The sequence below is a fragment of the Arachis ipaensis genome, chromosome B1 (assembly GCF_059453495.1).
Source record: "Arachis ipaensis isolate K30076 ecotype BB chromosome B1, ASM5945349v1, whole genome shotgun sequence".
Taxonomy (NCBI): Eukaryota; Viridiplantae; Streptophyta; class Magnoliopsida; order Fabales; family Fabaceae; genus Arachis; species Arachis ipaensis.
Window position 1 is genome coordinate 11,905,002 of NC_142436.1, and position 15,917 is coordinate 11,920,918.

General features: G+C 34.0%; 2 protein-coding genes across 2 annotated transcripts; both read right to left on the reverse strand.

Annotated features, from left to right (window-relative positions):
• Nucleotides 1-11,997: 11,997 nt before the first annotated feature.
• Nucleotides 11,998-12,525, reverse strand: LOC148575724 (protein FAR1-RELATED SEQUENCE 2-like). Its single transcript, XM_088502518.1, has 3 exons — nt 12,336-12,525; nt 12,174-12,249; nt 11,998-12,070 (listed from the first exon to the last, which is right to left on the reverse strand). Exons 1-3 carry the CDS (start codon nt 12,523-12,525, stop codon nt 11,998-12,000), a joined length of 339 nt encoding a protein of 112 aa, XP_088358644.1.
• A 1,436-nt stretch (nt 12,526-13,961) lies between these two features.
• Nucleotides 13,962-15,554, reverse strand: LOC107616599 (uncharacterized). The gene is made up of 3 exons (XM_016318554.3): nt 15,425-15,554; nt 15,212-15,273; nt 13,962-15,044 (listed from the first exon to the last, which is right to left on the reverse strand). The coding sequence occupies exon 3, from the start codon at nt 15,028-15,030 to the stop codon at nt 14,428-14,430; it is 603 nt and encodes a 200-aa protein (XP_016174040.1). The 5' UTR covers nt 15,031-15,044; nt 15,212-15,273; nt 15,425-15,554; the 3' UTR covers nt 13,962-14,427.
• Between the last annotated feature and the right edge of the window lie 363 nt (nt 15,555-15,917).

The following is a 15,917-nucleotide window of genomic DNA, read 5'->3' on the forward strand; positions in this document are numbered from 1 at the left end:
TTTTCTAGGATGCATGCCAAAACCAAAAATACTCCAAACAAGGCCACACCTGTGAAAAAAAGAAAGTTTATTCGGCCAGAACAACCAAAAAATGGACACGACTCGACAGAAGCTCACTATGATTCTTCGCAAACATAAGATTCAATATATTATATTGTTTCTTTTTTTTAAATTTCCTGAAAGCTGATGTAATTACTCTAGTTTTACTGAATAATATTTATTTAGAATACAATATGTAAATCCTCGAGTGAAAATGATCCTGTGTTTAATACACAGTCAAGCTTTCAGGGATCTATAAATACACCAAATGATCCCATGTAATTTCTCTTTCTCTTACCATTTCTTTATTTCTTGTACTACAATAATATCTCTTTAATTTCATATGTTTTTTTAGAAAAAAACCCTCTAAAATTTTTTTCAAGAAAAAAAGGCATGAAAAAAAAACAAAAAAAAAAGTTTGCTACCTGCACCTATATAAGTTCACACACAGCAAAATTTTGTTATTGTTCAATGATTGTGGTGCTTTTTGACATAATTTTGATGCATTTGAGGTTCAACGTATAGGAAGACACAATGGATGATGCCAACCCTGTCCAGGAAGATGTCCTAGTTAAACAAGCAATAATAGAGAAACAATTTCAACTGCAGCAAAGGATGGAAGATTACCAAAATCTAACAAGTGAGTAAAGTATTCAACTATATTATTGACTTAATTTTATTTCATTTAATTTTATTGACTTAAATGACACCGAATTTTATTTAGTATGAGTAGTGAAACTGTTAATCTTAGAACTGATCCTAACAATCAAATGCTTGTGGTGCGAAAACAAACTCAATCAGAATCTGAACCGTTAAATATGTGAGTTTTCCAATTTAGTTTCCTTTCCCAATCATTGAGTTAATGGTTTGTACCGAAATTTGTTAATGTTTACTGCATATTAATTTTTTTTTATTGTTTGCCATCATTAGAGTGACACTACAAGCAATTGCACTTTTAATACAAACCCTGTCTCTAGCCTTCCATATACTGAACAAGAATTTTTTTTTTTAAAGTAAGAGCTCAACACGCAAGTGGAGCAAAGTAAGGCTAAGACAATAACAAAAAAACCATAACAACTCCTATGTCATCTCCGGCATAGCCATTAACAACATGAGTTATTTACAACACCACTCCGTAGCACATGAAAATGATTGCTCCACACAGTCGCCAATTCCTGTTGTCTTGCTGTGAAATATGGCATCGTTTCGTTGTAACCAAATAATCCATATAACTGAGAAGAATCCAAGTAACCAATACTTGCGCCTCTCTTTTCTCATTGGCACAGCTCTCCAACTCTCAAAATGCTCTTTCAAGGTACCAGGGACAACCCACATCTGTCCAAACACCGAAGTCCAAGCACACCACACCTGCCAAGAGTACTCACAAGTAATAAATAAATGTTGTATATTTTCAACATCTTTCTTACACATCACGCACAAAACATCATTCTGTCGTATGACCCCCAACCTACTTAGCCGGTCCTTTGTATTGACTCGGCCTACCAATACAAACCAAGAGAATAACTCTACTCGAGGCAAAACTAGGCCTTTCCAGAAGCTCCTCATCCAAAATCTTTTCCTGCAAAACATGCACAAATGAGTTAGTAGAATAAATGCCTTCCTTATCAAATTTCCACACCACTCTATCTTGCACATCTGCTATTAGTCTAACAGATTGCAAGAAATGAAACAGTTGGTTCAATGTATCTGTCTCCCATTGTCGTAGTTCTCTCCTCTATTGGAAGTGCCAAACCCACTCTATCCCATCCCAGAACCCACACTCCCCAATTACTAATCCTTTTTGGTTTGAAAGCAAGAAGAGTCTCGGAAAGGAGTTTTTCAGTTTCCCCACTTGTAGCCATGTATCCTCCCAAAATCTGGTGGATCTTCCATCTCCTACTTCCATAGCAAGGCCATCAATCATCTTTTGCCTGACATGTTCCTCCCTTATTTGCACTTGACATATGTCTCTCTACAGTCCCCCTCTCTTCGGCAATGTCTGAGTTGACAACAATTGATTTGGGTTCAAGCTATTGCAGGAGCATACAATCTTCTTCCATAGCGGGCAATCCTCCTTAGAGAACCGCCACCACCATTTAAACAGCAGAGCTGTATTTCGGACTACCGCATCACCCACTCCCAATCCTCCTAACTTCTTTGGTACCTGGACCAGCTCCCACTTCACCAGGGCCATACCAGGCTGGCCATCATCCTTCCCCCAAAAGAACCTCCTCTGTAAGTATATAATTCTTCGTGCAACCGCATTAGGCATCTTGTATAAACTCAGGTAATAAATAGGTAGGCTGTTAATTACTGACTTAATAAGTACCAGCTTACCAGCCTTACTAAGGACCTTTGCTTTTCACAGGCTGAGTTTCTCTTCCACCTTATCTATAACCGGCTTCCAAGTTTTTACCAACCGCGGATTTTCTCCCAAGCTAATACCAAGGTACCTCACCGGTAGAACTGCCTCTTGACAACCTAGTAGCTGGCACATCCGATTAACCCACTCCGAGCTGCAGTTCATTGGAATCAAGTTAGACTTCTCAAAGTTAATGCTCAAACCAGACATCATTTCAAAGCACCTCAGAAGCCTCTTATAGTTTCTCAGTGTCTTCTCCTCCGGCGGACAGAATAATATAGTGTCATCAGCAAATTGTAAGTGTGATTAACTCTATATTATCCCTACCGACTAACAGTGGAGATATCCAACCATTTCTAACAGCCTCCCCGATCATCCTGTTAAGCACATCAACCACTAGAACAAACAAAAACGGTGATAATGGGTCACCTTGATGTAGTCCCCTCTCCATTTTGAATGGTTTCGATGGTGACCCATTAACCAGAATAGAGATAGAAGCCGATGTAACACACTCCTTAACCCACGCCCTCCATGTTCTTCCGAAGCCCATCTTCTCTAGTACAGTATCAACAAAGCACCATTTGACTCTGTCATAGGCTTTTTGGAAGTCGAGTTTAATAATAGATGATGCCTTCTTCTTTAGTTTCAACCATTGCACAGTTTCACAAGCGATTAACGCGCCATCATGTATCTTTCTCCCCTTCACAAAAGCACTCTGTGATTCTCCAACTAAGCCTGGCATAACACTCCTCATTCTTCGTGTCAACACTTTGAATATAATTTTATAGACACACCCAACCATACTGATAGGTCTGAGATCTTTTATCTCCTTAGCCCCAACGAAATATGTTGCGTAGTCTCCAACGCAAGAATCTCTACCATAAGAACCTATTAATGCATAAGTTCTAGTTAAATTACTTTTTTGCATAATTCTTTTTTTATGCTTTCTTAAGCAATTTTATATCTCATTTTGTAGTCCTCCATAACCACATCAAGAAGCTTCTAAGGAAGCTCTGCCAAAGGTAATTCAGCATAAAGTTCTCCCTAATGCGTAATTTCTAATTAATACATTTTTGTTATAATAATTTTGGTGCATTATTAAACTATTTCGGTGCATCCTGCAGTCCTCCCCCGGCTCGAGATTTGAAAGCTGGCTTGTTGATGGTTGCTAATATTGCATTGGATAATGACTTTGGTGCACCATCCTTTGACCTTGGCGTTGGTCAATCAAGCAGCAGAGCTACACTCACCCAAGAAGATCAATCACCAACCAACAGGGAAAAATCTCAAAAAATTGGAAGCCAAGAGAACCCACTATTGGTTGAAGAGTTGGAAGAATTGGTTGAGGTTATGGATGCTAGCTTGGAAGTAGCATTGAAATTTGCTAAGGAGACAACTCCAGAATCAGTTGTGCAGTCAAGTCTCAGCTTCCTTAAAAAGTTCTAGACTCCGATCAAGAAAAAAAAAATTACAGAGGAGCTTAGGGAAAAATGCTATCAATGGGCGACAAATGTCAAGACTTATAAAGATGGAAGTACAAATGAATGGGAGGTCAACCATAAAGCTCTTTTGGAGGGATGTAGAATGCACTTTGCATCTTTAAGACTACAAGAATATACAGAAAATATGGTAATTTATTACATATATATATATATATATATATATATATATATGTAATAAATTTGTGTCCTTTGTTTTCATAGGTAGTCTCCGCAATGTGCCAAATTCTCAACAAGAAGAACAGATATATATACTGTGCCTCATCTGATATGGTGATAAGCTCTACTACCATTAAACTTTAACTTCAATTTTGGTGCATTTTGAAAATATATTGTGTGTTAAAAGTTATTATTTCGGTACAGAATAACATGTTGATGAAGTATGAGCGCAACTACATTGATCCTGCAACTAACAAAGCCTACAGCATCAATGTATATAAGGAGTACCTCCCTTTTCTGGACAAGAAGAAGCTAGTATCTCATCCATTTGTAAGTTTTCATTTCTTAAATAATTCTTTCATTCGGTTTTATTTAGACTAAAAAATTATTCTCTTTGCCCAAACTTCATCTATTTGCTCCAGTTTGCCATAGTAGACATTAGTGGCTGTGGATTGCAGATGTGTAAAAGAAATTGTTTTATGTGCTTGACCCCTCCATTCACAATCTTCCCATGAAAAAAGAACAAAAATAAATAAATTTGTTGAAAGTTGTTTACTATTTATCAATTCTCTTGTTTGAGTGATTGTTTTGAACTTTTGCTTGTGTATTGCAATCATTAAATAATTTCAGTGCAATTCTGTGTCAAATAATGTATACCTCTTTTAATTGGCTTTTCTTCATTAAATAATTGATTTTCTGTGTTTTTCAGAGCTTGATAATATCTGAAATGATGGTTTATGCTGGAGCAAAACTATTGGTGGAAGTAGACAATAAAGAGGGCACTGAACTCCCATATATTACTATCAGTGATCAATGAATAAAGTATTGATCTTATTATTATTTTTTCCAATTGTATTGTTATTTTTGTTATTGTCGTATTAAACCTATTTTGTTGTGTTATTTCATTTTGTTTATCAGTTGAGACTGCGTAATATATGTGATGAAATGGCTGGAGATTATCAATCCTAAAAAGATAAAAAAAAAAAGGTAATATAAATGGAAAAATTAGAAACAGGTATATATCAATAAATATAGTTGGTTTCTTTACTTCTAAATTAACACAGACTAATAAATTTGTTTTAATTGTAGGAAGAAGTTGATATTTTCAGGCGGGAATATGCTCCGATTATTCTCTTTCATGAAATAATTCAGTTGAGAGATAAAGCAATTGCTGAATCTGAAGCTATAAGACTCTTGAAGCTTTCCGCTACCTTGTCAAGTCCTTTCGGTAAATTTTTATCAGGAGATATTGATAGTAGATAGTTTGAATGTTGTAAATTGTTGTGAATTCTATACTGGTGGAGTACTAAATTGTCTGTGTAATGTATAGTTAAAATAAACATATCATTTGCATCTTTGTAAGTATTCAATCTAATCTTTTGATAAATTTCTTTGCCAAATTAAACTTCTATAAACCTGTCTGTAATGTATTGAAATCCTATTAAACTGAATAAATCCAGGTTCACAAAATTGTAGGAAAGAAGAACATTACTTAAATTTCACCGAATGCTTACAAAAAAAAACACCAAATTAATTCAAATAAATATCGACAATGCTTACAATTTTCATCAGGAAATATAGAAACAATATAGGTTGAATGCTATAAATTGTTAAGAATTTCTAAATAGTCTATGCACTATTTAGTTAAAACAAATATATCATTTACATCTTTGTAAATATTCATTACAAAGCTTTTGATAAAATTCTATGGACCTGTCTTTAATCTGAATGAATCCAAGTTCATAAAATTACAGAAAAGAAGAACATTATCTAAAGTGCACCAAAAACTGTATAACAAAACACCTAATTTAATTCAAATAACACCGAGGTATCTATTTCATTGCCCTGAATCTCTGAATTAATAATTTATAATTTGTCCATGATAAAGGCTAAAATTTGACTGCATCACTAATCAAACGTCTAAAAGGTTCAACTGCATAAAGTAAATCATATATTATCACAACTATTAACATGCACAAAGACAATTTTTCCTACTTAAAGCACATCAATTTTACCTCACTTAGAGCTTTCTTTTTCTTTTTCTTTGAAGCATTTGCAATCTATTTTTCTGTATTTGATCCCAATCTATTTTTGGGACGTCTTCTTGTTCTCACGTGTGGCGAGCTTTGAAGCTCGTTAATATCTTCGAAGGAAGTATCTTCGTGAGATAATGAACATTTTCCTTTACTTTTGGCTTTATATTCTTGCATCTCATCCATCGTATTATCATAAGCGCAGTGCAAAATCGTAGTCAACTCCTCAGATTCTGATGTAAATTCACAAATATTGTCACCGAAACACCAAATCATCAAATCTCCTACTTCTTGGCTCCAATAAAGGCTCGTTGTGGCTCCTCTTGATATATGTGTGCCTCCTCTTTACGTTCTTACTCCATCGTTCCAATATATATCTTGGTGCAACTTTATCTACTTGCTCAAAGCTTAATGCACTCAGAGAATAACGGCACAATATCTCTCTTGACCCGAATAATAAGCATTTGCATATTACTTTCTGTGATATCATGTCATATGTAACCACAAACTTGTTTAATGTTGAGTTAGAAACCTTTTTTATAATTTCATATGCCGTAAAACCTAGAACAAACTCCACTACAAGAAAAATTCTGAGTACCATCGGATTTACCGTCAGAAACAATCAGACGGTATAAATCTCGTCGGTAAATTATTACCGTCGGATTTTGCGACAGATTATCAGCTCGGAAAACCAATTGGTTACCAGCGGATTTTTCTGACAGTTTTGTTGGTGCCAAAAAAATATTATTTTGCACACTATTATCATCGGATTATTTCTACGGTAATTCCGACGGTAATGTCAATTTTTTTTTAAATTTGAAATAAATGGTCAATTTAAATTTTAAATTTAAATTTTTTCATACAATTATTGGTCCATTCATAAATAATGAAAAAATTTTATTTAAAATAAATAATACAATGTTCAAATAAATTAAAACTCAAGTACATTAAATAAATGTAATGAAACAATAAAACGAAAAACTAATAACTATAGATCCAAGTAGTCATAATCGTTGTCGATCCCGTGGCCCTGAGCCCCTGAGTCGGCGGCGCAGAAGGGGGTGATGTCCGTATGCCACCAGCAGCGGTGTTACCACTAGCAAGGTTGATACCAGCGGCATGCATCTAGGCCTGGTAAACCTCCATCTGAGCCTCCATACGTTGCATCCGCTCCAACGACTCCCTCCACTCCAACTTGAGTTCATCCGTAGATGTCACACGGGTGAGGATCCCTTGATACCTCTCCCGATAATCATTAAGCTCATGAGCCTACTGCTGAAGGCTGCATTGGAGCTCCTGCAATTGCAGCCTCAAATCCACACATTCCTCTGGCTCGACTGGTGGCGGAGCTTGACAACGACCTCAACGTGGAGGTGCAGAGGCTGCTGGTGAAGAACCACCCCACCCCGTATACGCAGTTCTTGTACGGCGCTAAGGCGGTCTTGCACCAAACTACATCAGGATCAACGACTGAAGCTGCAGAGCCATCGGTGGCATCCTCCCTACCTTACTGAGACTGCCGAGTCGCGGACTCTAGTCTCTGTGTGTAGGACTCCTGTGTAAATAACACAAGTTATTGTAATTAGTACAACAGATATATATTTAGTGTCTAATAATTTTATAGCAGAAGATAATCATATGTATGTTTTTCATATTATGGTCTTGAGACTGCTGATCAGCAAATGTCTCTTTGTTCTCCTTCAGCGCGTGGGTGTACTTGAACGTCTCCGTCAATGTCGCCTCGGGATCCAATGACTTCGACTACACATGTTGTATTGAAACAATATGATTATGATTCCTAGTAATGATATGCAGAAGAATATAACTAAGTTATTAACAAAATTAAAGTCACTTTACATACTAGCCTGACCTTAGTCTTCATGAAGGTCGCTAAGCTGCCAGTATACTTGGATGACTTCCGAGGCCTGTTAGCTCTGTTGGTGAGACACCGATGCTGGAACCCCTCATCGGTCTCCCAATGAACATACAGAGCCATCATTATGTCTAGTTGGAGCCAGGTCGTTCGGTGGTCCTGCCCCTGACGAACATCATTCAGCATCTGCTTGAGCCGCCGACCCATTCTATGGTCGAATATCTTCTTGATGGTAAGATCATGCTCAGCATCCCACCTAAAGTGCAGCTGAAACAAAGAAACTTTAAAATTAGTTAAGCAAGATAGAAGATATAAACTATCTTAAAAGGTTTGAAACTAAAATAAAAAGTAATTACCCCCCATTTTTGAAACCATCACTCCCTGTTCTCAGCGGGATCTTTGTGTAGCTAGGTCAGGGATGGTCGTTCATCAGTTTGATGACATTGATCATCTCTTGAGTACATACATTGTTGTTCGGCGCAAACCCAACAACTTACAAACAAGAATCAACGTAAATCCACTAAACAGGAATCATAATCATTGAAACTTAAAATAATAACCAGACAATCAAATCAACCTAAATTCACTAAACAAAAATTAATTTTCAAGAACTTTCAGCAATAAAGTTAATCATAATCATTGAAACTTAAAACACTAACCTGCTAACGAAATCAACCTAAATCCACTAAATAGGAATCAATTTTCAAAAACTTTCAGCAACAAAGTTAATCATAATCATTGAAACTTAAAACAATAACCAGGCAACCATTTCAACCTAAATCTAGGAATCAATTTTCAAGAAATTTCAGCAATAAAGTTAATCATAATCATTGAAACTTAAAACAATAACCAGGCAACCATTTCAACCTAAATCCACTAAACAAAAATCAATTTTCAAGAACTTTTAGCAATAAAGTTAATCATAATCATTGAAACTTAAAATAATAACCAAGCAACCAAATTAATCTAAATCCACTAAACATGAATCAATTTTCAAGAACTTTTAACAATAAAGTTAATCATAATCATTGAAACTTAAAAACACTAACTAGCCAACCAAATCAACCTAAATCCATTAAACAGGAATCAATTTTCAGGAATTTTCAATAACAACCATAATCATTGAAACAGGAAACACTAACCAGGCAACAAATCAACCTAAATCCACTAGATAGGAATCAATTTTCAGCAATAAAGTTAATCATAATCGTTGAAACTTAAAAATACTAACCATCCAACCAAATCAAACTAAATCCACTAAATATGAATCAATTTTCAAGAATTTTCAGCAATAAAGTTAATCATAATCATTGAAACTTAAATACACTAACCAGACAGCCAAATCAACCTAAATCCATTAAACAGGAATCAATTTTTCAGGAACTTTTAGTAATAACCATAATCATTGAAACAAGAAACACTAACCAGGCTACCAAATCAAGCTAAATCCATTAGACAGGAATCCATTTTCAAGAACTTTAATTTCAGCAATAAAGTTAATCATAATCGTTGAAACTTAAAAATACTAACCAGCCAACCAAATCAACCTAAATCTACTAAATAGGAATCAATTTTTAGAAACTTTCAGCAACAACCATAATCATTGAAATAGGAAACACTAACCAAGCAACCAAATTAACGTAAATCCACTAGACATGAATCAATTTTTAGGAACTTTTAGCAATAAAGTTAATCATAATCATTAAAACTTAAAAATACTAACCAGTATTCAAACCTAAATCCGCTAAACTAGAATCAATTTTCAGGCATTTTCAGCGATAACTATAAACAGGAAATACATGAGACTCAACGTGACACTTACCTTATGCAGCCATTAGGCCAAATCTTCAACCGTACAATGGGAGGTAGTGGAGGGGCATCAGCTGCTGCCTCACTTTTGTGGCTGGACTCCTGGTTCGAAGCATCATGGATGCAGGCTGCTAAGAGGTAGGAGGCAATGTCGTCACCGTAGACGAAGGCACGTAGTTGGGGTTAGGGACCATTATGAACGGCTAGTCTGCTAAATTAGCAACCTGTGGCATCACCGGGGTGGTTGGAGTAGAGAGAGAGGATCCAAAAGTCCCGGGGGTACTGGAAGAAATCCTCCCTCTACCCCGACCATGGCTACGACCACGACCAGCAGTCTGATTCGCAGCACCTCTACCTTTCGACATGTCTGCAAATATCAAATTATCAAACAATCTCAGCAACAATTTCTCAGCAAAACAGTCATCAACGCATCAATTAATGCAATTAGACAATTCCAAACACTTCAACAATTCAAAACCTAATGTATTGAATCTAACCTAACTTAATCAACCTAAATCCACTAAGATTAGAAAACTAAACTAAACTAACTTTGAAACTGATTCAAAATTGAAATTGAAATTCTAATCAAACCTAAACTAAATTAAACTAAAATTAAACAATTATCAAACAATCTCAGCAATAATTTCTCAGCAAAATAGTCATCAACACAATAATTAACATAATTAGACAATCCAAATATTTCAACAATTCAAAACCTAATGTATTGAATCTAACATAACTTAATCAACTTAAATCCGCTAAGATTAGAAAAAACTAAACTGAACTAACTTTGAAATTTTTTCAAAATTAAAATTGAAATTCTAATCAAATCTAAACTAAATTAAACTAAAATTAAATAATTAGCAAACAATCTCATCAAAACAGTCATCAACACAGAAAATAATAAAATTAGAGAATTTCAAACACTTCAACAACTCAAAACCTAATGTGTTAAATCTAATCTAAATTAATCAACCTAAATCTACTAAGATTAGAAAACTATATTAAACTAACTTTGAAACTGATTCAAAATTAAAATTGAAATTATACTCAAACCTAAACTAAATTAAACTAAAATTAAAAGAATTCAAAAAGAGTTGCTCAAGAACCTGTAATGAAGAACAGAGAAAGAAATAAGGGAAGAGGTGCATGTTGTAGCCTTGGTCGCCAAAGTTACGGTGGTGGCAGATGATGGTGACGGCAGACGGTGGTGACGGCGAAGGGGGGGAGAGGGAGGGGAAGAAAGAGAAGAAGGAGGCATCAGCATAAAGGGTTGACGGCGATGGAAAGGGGTGGTGACGGTGGTGGTCTCGGCGGCGGCGGCAGATGATGGTGACGGCAGTTGGAATGCGAGAGAGAGGTTACTGCCGGTAAATCCAATAGTACTCAACATTTTTTTTGTAGTGTTCTGTTGATCTTGTGATGCAATTCACCTTTCCTCTAAATTGTGCTTGAAATTTCTTGAACTTCTCGTGAGTATACACATGATGAAATTGAGCTTCTATTGATGATTTTGTTGCACATGGTATGACAGTATAAAAATCTGCAGCATCGAATTCTCTCTCTCTTTGCTCTCTACCTTATAGGCAATTATCATATTGTTTGACGAATTGGATCCCTGAGTTATTGCGCGTAATAAACTTGTTAAAAAAAGCATGCATGCTCTCGCTACTTTGTTTGTTTCTCATCCCGACCCAGAAGTGGTGATCAAGATAAATCAAGATCCATAAATGACGATCTTCGAAAAGTTCTAAAAGAATGATAAAATACGTGAATCATAACAAACTGCACCGAAAAGTGTAAGGGTTCGCAACGTTATCAGAGAAGCAAAACACATAAATATCCAAACACTAAAAATAATAGCATTAGCTAATTCTAATAAAGACACCTTTACCTAAAAGTCACTTATTGTCTCCAACACCATACTTCATAAGAAAATCGTTCTAATTTCTATCAAATGCATCTTTTGTAAAAGAGTTCTAAATAACATGATTCATCTCTTGTTCAATTTATTTGTGTCTCTTGTAGCCATTTAATTTCCGTAGAATCTTCTTCATAATATGTCAAATACACTACATATGAATAGTTGTGGGCATACAAGTCTCAATAGCCCTTTGCATTGATGCACTTGATTAGTAAGAATGCCTTTTGGAGCATTTTCTCCTATGCAACAAAGCCAACATTCAAACAACTATTTGAATGATTGAATATCCTCATTTTTTATTAAGCACATCCTAGAAGTGTAAAATGACCATAGTGATTGACACCAACAAAAGAACCAAAAATCAAATTATACCTGAATTAACAACACAAAAACAAAATAAGATGTGCACTGAAAGAAGAGTCTCATATGCACCCAAAGTTGTTTCACAAAACACATAAACCAAACAACAAATTACTTATTTGTATTGTAAGTGGTATCAAATGAAATAACATCTCCAAAATACTCACAAGCAGCCTGCTTCTTGCATAAACCTAAAAAGTAATTTTGATTGAGTGATCAATCTCAAGTTCAAGCTCGAAAAAGAAATTATGATTCTTCTCTTTCATTCTTAATAAACATTTCTCAAATTCTTTGTCATTGTCTAGTTCGGGAACATTACGGACTTCTCTCGTAATATAATTTTTCATATCTTTTTCAATAAAACTTAATTCACGATGATCCCCTGCTGCTGCGACAAATGATTGATATGTTTTGCTTAGCCTGATTCCAGCTTCGTCGCTATTCTCAATTGTACGACGTACAAACATGCTTAACTGTCTGTGTTGTTTAAGTGTCTCTGCTTGATTTGGACAGCATGGATGTGAATGATGCAAAATAACTTTCAAAATAATCCAAACATCAACGTCCTCCAATATATGCAAATAGATTCTTGGAGGATAATTTAATCAAGTTGAGAGATTTATTTTCTGAGTTGGAGATATATTCGATTTCCATTTTTCCTCTCTATTACATGTAATCAATTAGTTCTTAATTTCATTTTCCTTCTTATTTGTATTCCAAATTTTCGTAGAAAAATGTGCAAGTTTAGAATAATCTTTGTAGAATGTTTCAGCTTCTTCAAGTGTGTTAAAAGTCATCCCCACCTTTGGCACAAACTGCTCATCAGCATAACAGAAAAACTGAAAAAACACCGAAAACTGTTCCTGATTAAACCAAAATATCTTTCCAAATGTACCGAAACTAGGAACAAAACCAAACTCAATGGGAAAAAAAAATTCAAAAATCCTACATTACATTCAAATTCAAACATTTAATCATGAACTCCAATTTTCACAAATAAAAATAAAATTATTCAACTACAGGAGATCAAATACTAACGAACTATATTAACGAGGTTTGAACCAAACTTCATCCACTTGATTCGTTTCAAAACAATAATCCAATTCGCTCTAGTTCAACTCACAGTCTAAACTTGCATTCTTTATTGTCTTCGAAAACGAAATATCTGTTTAAACTTGATTTCATCACAGCTTGATTAAAAAATGATCCAAATCTTCAAATCACATCAAAGAGCATTGATCGTGAACGAAAAGAAGGAAGAAAACGCAGAGAAGGAAGAGAACGCAGAGAAGAAAGAGAATACAGAGAACATAGAAAATGCTGAAAAATTTGGAAAAAAAAAACACAAAATTCACATCTATATATAGTCGTGTGTTAAGTCAAAAAATTATTAAAAATAGTGGTGTGTGGAGTTGAATTAGGTTATAACAATTTAATTGGTTAAATGACTTGAATATAGAACTTGATTGTATTATGAATATACTTGATTCAATTTCATTGCTACTAATTATTAATTAACTTGGGACATCCATCAATTCTATACAATATCCCAAGATCCAATAAACTTCACATAGCAGTTATCAAATTGAATTCACTTGGAGCTGCCACCCCGAATTTTGATTCTTTGCTTTCCCATAATAAATGCCCAAAGGAATCATTTGATACCCTCCTAAAGAAAGAAGGTGCGCGTGATTTGTACAATATTTTCACATTTTTAAGTTTTTTTTTTTTTTTTTTACATGGAAGTTGCTTTGTATTAACTATTAGGACCTAGAGTGTCCTTATAAACCAAATTACAAACTTCAGCAAGTATCTCTTCCAGCCATATTAAGTTTTTTTTCAAGATTAAATTATAAAAATTAAAAAAATAATACTATTCTGCAAACCATAAAACCACCCAAAAAAAATGAACACAATCTCCATAGATAAATCAACCACGGACAACAAAACCACCACATACATCATAAAACGTCCAAACAGGTACCCAAAAAATTTTCAGATCAGTCACATTAATCTCTAATAAATTTTTATTTTTTAAAAACTTTCAAAAATTATTTTCATTAGACAAATTGGTCCTCATTCATTTTGAAAAAAAAAATTATCTTAAAATATATTTTTTAAAGATCTAATTATATTATAAAAAAATTTATTAAAAATTTATTTGTCTAGTACATATTAAAAATTTGATTGAAAACGATAGAAGACCAATATGTTAATGAGGATAATTTTCAAAAAATTTTAAAAGATAAAAGTTTTTCTAAGACCAAAGTGTTCAATCTAAAATTTTTTAAAGTCTAATTTGACTATTTATTTTGAACTGTGGTTTCTTTCTTTCTAAAAATAAAAAATAAAAATAAAAATAAAAAACTTCAAAGTGATTCAAGAAAACCTGTTTTTGTGAGAACAGCATTCCTAACTTTACTAAGGTCCCTACCTTTGAGGGTCCTCCCAACACCTTCAAATACTGAAAATGATGAAATCTGAGTCCTTGCAAGCCTCCTTGCAATGATTTCATGTGGTGGTAGCTTTGGATCATACTCATCATCATCATCATCAATTTCCTCTTCATCATCATCACTATTAACTTCATCATTGTTTTCTTCTTCATCATCAAAAGAAACACAAAATCTTTTATTATTATTATTATTATTATTTTGCTTCTTGTTGTTCCTATAAATCGTTGACCAATCAGGAACGTTGACCGGGGCTGATTGCTGATGAAGAACGTTGACCTCATGTGAAGAACTCGCACAGCTGCTGCTGGTGTTGCTGTGGTCCCTCGGAATCATTCTTGCTGCAGATGGCAGTTTTCTTGGAACAGGAAGAGGAGGAGAAGAAGGCGTATCCATGCACCTCTTCAGTGCTGAACCACTATAATAATCTCCTGTCTCTTTCATAACTGACCAAACCTCTTCTTCTTCAAATTCTCCATCTCTTAAAGATCTCCATATCCCACTGTATTTATCATCCATTAATTAATTACTACCTGCATACACAAATTCAGAAGAAAATTCTTTCACTCTCAGAATTAATTAGAATTTTGGGTGTTTAAGAAAAAAAAAATAACAGGAGAGGATTTTAGGATGTGAAAAATGGTAACTGATATTTCTTCAAGCAAGGAAAAACTAAAGAAAAAAAAATTAAAATGTATACCTTTTTTTGGAATCAGGAACTCAGCTCCAAATTCTTATGTTGATTCTAGACACAGTTTATTCCTGAAATAATTAGTGAAAAAAAATTGGAATGAAGATGATAAAATCACATATAATAACTTTATGTTATATATTATGTGTGTGTCAATTATAATTGTGATACAGGAATTTCTATGTTGATGAGAATCCAGTAGATTCCAAAAGTTTTGCTTACCTCTCAATATGTTTGAAGGAGTGAAGCATATTATTATGATATGAATAATATTTATGGAGAGCAAGAAACACAGCAACAGGAGCTTAAAGGGCACAGCAACAAAGCAACCAAATTAAAGAGCAAGAATAAGACACACCTAACTTGTGTCCCTAGATATATCATGAATATAGCTAAATGATGAAAAGGAATATATTTTTTGTATAATCTTTTAATGTTATTTATATGAATTTAATTTTAATGTATTGTATGTGTAAAATAATTTTGTACATGTATCTAATTATATAATATTATGTCAGTAAAAATAATTATTTTTTTTATTAATTATGTGAAAAATATCATAAAAAAACAGATATAATTAAATAATAATATAAAATATTTTACATTATCAGTGTATTAAAATTAAATTCTATTTATATTATGCCTACCTTTTAGTTGATAATTCCTGCAAATAATTAGTTCATTTAAAAGGAGATACAAAAAATTGGAATAAAAT